This window comes from Helianthus annuus, chromosome 6, assembly GCF_002127325.2.
Source record: "Helianthus annuus cultivar XRQ/B chromosome 6, HanXRQr2.0-SUNRISE, whole genome shotgun sequence".
NCBI classification, from domain to species: Eukaryota; Viridiplantae; Streptophyta; class Magnoliopsida; order Asterales; family Asteraceae; genus Helianthus; species Helianthus annuus.
In genome coordinates, this window is record NC_035438.2 from 109,255,151 (window position 1) to 109,260,654 (window position 5,504).

General features: G+C 40.1%; 1 protein-coding gene across 1 annotated transcript; it reads left to right on the forward strand.

The window, feature by feature from the left end:
* Positions 1-3,070: 3,070 nt before the first annotated feature.
* Positions 3,071-4,956, forward strand: LOC110878161 (60S ribosomal protein L21-1). Its single transcript, XM_022126418.2, has 2 exons — positions 3,071-3,402; positions 4,531-4,956. The coding sequence occupies exons 1-2, from the start codon at positions 3,166-3,168 to the stop codon at positions 4,786-4,788; spliced, it is 495 nt and encodes a 164-aa protein (XP_021982110.1). The 5' UTR covers positions 3,071-3,165; the 3' UTR covers positions 4,789-4,956.
* The last annotated feature ends 548 nt before the right edge of the window (positions 4,957-5,504 follow it).

Sequence of the window (5,504 nt, forward strand, 5' to 3'; positions counted from 1 at the left end):
ATTTCTCGTGGGACCCCAGTCATATCTGCTGGGCACCAGGCAAATATGTCTTTATTATTTGAGAGCAATTCTTTCAATTGTGTTCGTATTGCTGGTGAAATAGCGTGTCCCAATAAGATCGTCTGTTCTGGATATTCTTCGTTTAGGACCCATTTCTCCGGCTCACTTGGTGCGAAAGGTTTAGCCATTTTTGCTGGTGGTTTATCATCAACGTACATGACCTCTTTGCTTGAGTACAGAATCGCGACTCCAGTTTCTATTGGAAATCCACACGCAGCGTGTGGAATAGAAGTGATCATGCTGAATTCCCTTTGTGATCTTCGTCCAAGCAAAACATCGTGGCGTGATGTTGCTGGCATGACCATGAAGTTTATTGTGACTGTTCATGAATGTTCACCATCTGATAGAGTCACAGGAAATGCAATTTGCCCTAATGGGAATACAACTTCATTGCAAAACCCGGTGAGATGGAAATCAACCGGCTCTAGTCGTGCTTTGTCCTCTAGATCAAGCTGTTTGAAACACTGTTCGTATATGATATCCATCGAACTTCCCGGATCTATGAACATATAATCTGTTCTGTAGTGGCCGAAGATGCCAGTAATGATTACTGGTCGTTCTTCCTGAGGGCCTCCAGGAACAATAGGAAACACCACTTGTTGTCCCTCCAATGCTGATTGTGGTGTCCCTTATTCGGCCTTCTTGAGGGACCTCCTTGTATCATGTGTATTTGCTTTGATCTGATTATTTTGGTATCTTCTAATTTTTGAACCGTTTCGTTCCGACTATCAGTTTGGATGTACCACAGATCAGGTGCCTGTGGGTCTAATACCATAGTGCCGAATTTTTTATTAGATCTGGTATTCGATTCCCCATATCTGTTGATTTTCTTGAAAACCTGTTCCATATTGGTTTGGAACCTGTCAAACCAGTACTCTGGAGGTTTTTCTGAGGGTCGTTCTGAACGGTTACGAACTCTTATGGAGTCATCTCCTTCTGAGTGACTGTTGTTTTCTTCTATTCCCAGGATTCCGTCGACCTGAATATCCATGAATTCAGATCGAGGACTTAGTGGGTGAAAAGATGAGTTCTCTGCCATGTGAAAGCAGAGAATGATAGGAAACAAATCGAAACGAGAAAAACAGGTAAATCAGAAAGATTGGTGGGCGCCAATGAAGAAACACTAGATAATCGACCGGAATCAGATTATCCAGGGGGTCAGGTTCTGCATAAAAGGGTGGTTCTCTCTCGCTCGATTCGAATGGACAGATCCTCTTCTCCGGTGAACACTGCAAAACAGAACACCGTTAGTCTCGTCAAGGGGAGGATGGAGGTTCTCTCCTTGGCCCTACTCCGACGTGAGAATAGATATATGTGTTTATGGAGAAGAAGAAGTATTAACGAAGTGTGTGTGACTTGAATTTCATACCTGAATTACTCTCGTATTTATAGCCGGGAGTTTGGGCAGGAAAACTCGTTGGTGAAATGTTAACGGAAGATGCTAATCCCGTAAGCGGTTATTTTTCTTCCGTTATCTCTTTTGATCGGATTGTGGGAGCACACAGATCGCAATCTTGATCAAAGGCTGGGGAAGTTCCACGTGGGAAGTGGGCAACTGGAGGTTTTTCTCCAATTCCATGCCATCATCGTGATTCCAGGATGGCCTGGGGTGATGACACGTGTCCAGACGGTTATAACCATCTGGTGGTGCATGATTGAGTCTTCTAGAAGATTATTGCCATAATCCTGTGTGACTCTTTACCGTGTGGTGTCAATTTAGTAGAAAATATCCAAGTCTGGGTATTATTCAAGCGGAAGTATTTGCTGGGATTTTTATCCCCTTGGTATAGAGAAGTGGCGCAAGGATTTGTTTATGCCCTTTTGGCGCGAAGGTGTTATCTGCTGTCTTCCTTCTTAATTCTTTGCAAGACCAGTGCGCGGTCGCGCAAGGCCTAAAGAAGGTTTAAAAGACGAGGTTATGGGATGGTCCCAAGTACTTGATGTGAAGTTTTTGGGACCTTACCCCTTCGGTCCTGGATTCGATTCCTACAAGGGGGGGGTGTTGTTTCCTATATTTATTGGGTTTCCTCCTGAATTGGTGTATATGCATTATGCCTAGTGGAGATAGATATGATCGGATGGTTCTGCTGGTAGCACGATGATGCTCCAACGATACTTCAATGATCCGTCAATGATCTAAATTTGTTGTTAAAAAGCACCTAATCAAATAACATGGTTTTTAGTGATGATATTTCATATGAGCATCTACAATGAAAGTGCTAAAATCCCCAACAAACATTTCTTGACTTATTACCCTTCTAATTTCTAAAACACCATTTCCCCTTTAATCTATGACTTTCGTAATATTCTTACATTTTCATATTATACCAGCTTTTAATTTTATTATAATTTTTATAACGGAGTAATTTGTAAATCGTTTACAAAAGTTTAATTGGCCCTGCTATAATAAACAAAGTATTTATTACGAGATAGAACTGGGTCCAGTTTTGGTCAACAACAAAGTCAACAACCGGTTCCGGGCACAATTTGGTTTCTTTACCAGTTTAGCCGGTTCGGGTCTGAGTTTGGACTGGTGACGAGGTATGACCCGGTTCAGGTAACTTAGACTGGTCAAACCTTTTAGTGACCCACATGTTAATCCAGAATGTTCTATTCTATATGGATAAATATTATTAAACAACCAAATCTCAATAAAGTTTAGAAGATCTACATCATCTTCTATTTTCGGGTATAATCCCGGTACAATTACAATCCCTAAATAAGGGGAAATCCAAACCACTAATCACTATAAATACAGAGGTAGGATCGAAGGTACACGTTTCTTGAACTGGGTAGAGGTGGAGTTGGTTCCGATTCGGTCTTTGTCCGGGTCTAGAACTTGTCTGTGCCCGCGGTTGGTCTAGAACTTGTCTGTACCCACAGTTGAGATAGGGTAAGAACCGGTTTCGGATATTCCAAGTCGGTTCCGGGTCCTGCCCATCTCTACTTGTTCGGATGTTTTTACGAGTAACAAACTAAGAATGGACAATAGCATCTCTTGAAGCCCACTAGGCCCAAATAAAACCCTAACCTCTCCCACGCCTTTATACACACACACACCCTCTCTTTGGTGTGCCGTTTTGCGTTAATCGACCTGACCTAACAATGCCGGCCGGTCATGGATTGCGATCTCGAACAAGAGATCTGTTCGCTCGAGGATTCAGGAAGAAAGGTACAATCCATCTCTCCACCTACCTCCGAACCTATCACGTCGGCGATTACGTCGACATCAAGGTCAACGGCGCCGTTCACAAAGGTATGCCCCATAAGTTTTACCATGGTCGCACCGGTCAGGTCTGGAACGTCACCAAACGCGCCATTGGCGTCGAGATGAACAAACAGGTATCACTTTAGTTTCTTTATACATATGTATGCAATTTCATTGAATTGCTAATGCTTGGTGGTTAATAATCACAACAATTGTATGATTTATTTATAACTCTACCTCCGGCTATATGTAGAATTTGAGAAAAATGACCGGTGTTTGGGACCTGCTTAATTGTTGATTTGTTTGGTTTAAGGAAAATGGAAGTTAGATTTAGGCGAACAGAGCATGTATGCATTCTGGTTGGGTGACGGTTAATCGTAGTAATCAAAGACACAAGGGTGCACCAAGCTAAGGGCATGTTTGGCTAAGCTTTTTGAAACAACTTATTTACTTATTATTGGCTTTTTGAAAAGTCATAAACTCCAAAATGATGTTTGGGTGTAAGCGAATAGGTCAATAAGTCACCCCACACTCCTTTTCCAAAAAGCCAATAAGTCAGTAGCTTGTTTCAAAAAGCTTAGCCAAACATGCCCTAAAATGTTTATCTATTTATTGTGTCTTAATTTGATTCAAGCTTCACATTAGGTGGTGCGATGATGCCCCCTAGACCGCATAATGCGCTTGCATGATCTGCAGGCATTTTTCTGAAATCGATCACTATAAAGTAAATTTGTACAATAGATTACTTGTACTTTTTGCATAGATTACTTGTACACATAAGAGTTCCAAGGCTTATTTTGGTTATATTGAACTTCTATGATGATACTAGAGCTATTTTTTGTATTTATTTTAATATCTAAATTTTTAGTGTTTAAAGTTAACAAGGTTAGAATGTTTTCTATAAATATTTTTTTTAAATAACAGACGCCTCGCGTGCATGATGTGCACGCACATTGCACATTGGCTTTTGGGATCAAACGCAATTGAGCGCATCACACATTTTAAAGCCAAGGGTACAAGTGGTTTGTGGTTTCTTATAATCTTATTCAAATATAAAGAATATGCCTCTATGTTGAAAATGCTGTGACTTATTGTGGGAATTACATAATGAACTTGTATATATATTGTCTAAAAGATAAGTAATCAGGAGTAGTATAACGGAGAAACATAGGTAGTTGCATAATTGGGTTTTTTCTATCACATACAGAGCAACATGTGCAAATGCATCATACTTATTTCATGATTGTATGATTTTAATACAGGTTGGTAACAGAATAATCAAGAAGAGGATTCACGTGCGCATCGAGCATGTAATGCCATCAAGGTGCAATGAAGAGTTGAAGCAACGGATTAAAAAGAACGATCAACTAAAAGCCGAGGCCAAGGCTAAAGGCGTGGTAATCAGTACCAAGAGGCAACCACTTGGACCCAAACCTGGGTTTATGGTTGAAGGGACCACCCTAGAGACAGTAACTCCCATTCCTTACGATGTCGTCAATGATCTTAAAGGCGGATATTAAATGTATTTGCGGTTTTTGTTTCATGACATTTATAAGTTTTCTGTTCTTCGTCTTTAGTCTAGTAGTATGTTCGTCGTTTTTAATGTTTACTGGATGTTTTCTTTATGGGAAGTCAAGTCTTGGGTTGAACACTTACATTTTGAATGAATCACATACCTTCCAAGTTTATAACCAACCTTTTGACAATAATTTTAAACTAATATTGTTTTGGTTCAAAGTTATTGAATCTTTTTTTCTTATTAATGTTTTAAAATATATGAAATAATAACTCAAACCGTTTGTGATATAGTTAAAAGTTACCAACTATCTCTAGTGCAGTCTTCTATCAAGAATCCATCACAACACATGGTTTTTGTCTGGAAAACCCCCTCTTCCCTCTTGTTACGTTTCCCTTGCTAGGGGTGCAAGTGAGCTATTCGAGAAACAAAACAGGCTTTTAAACAAATAAGAGCTCAAACCTAAAAATAAGCTTGTATGATAGACGAGACCGAGCGTTGCTTACAGAGCTTGAGAGACCTGCAAGCCTAAAACCATTCATAATGACCCGTGAATGTAAAAATAAAGTATGTAAAAAGTGTGTAGTGGTCATGTGGGTATGGTCCGTGTGGATTATTTTGTAATAGGTATTTGCTAGGGGTGTAACTGAGCTATTCGAAATCGGTTCGCTGAAAAGTCAACAAAAACAAGCTTAAATAAGCCAGAGCTCGAGCCTAAAA

What these genes read in the sequence shown, in the direction of transcription:
- LOC110878161 (XM_022126418.2), top strand. Translation starts at nt 3,166, where the DNA reads ATGCCGGCCGGTCATGGATTGCGATCTCGAACAAGAGATCTGTTCGCT. An exon ending in GCGTCGAGATGAACAAACAG is followed by an intron (nt 3,403 to 4,530) that starts GTATCACTTTAG and finishes ATTTTAATACAG; the next exon opens with GTTGGTAACAGAATAATCAA.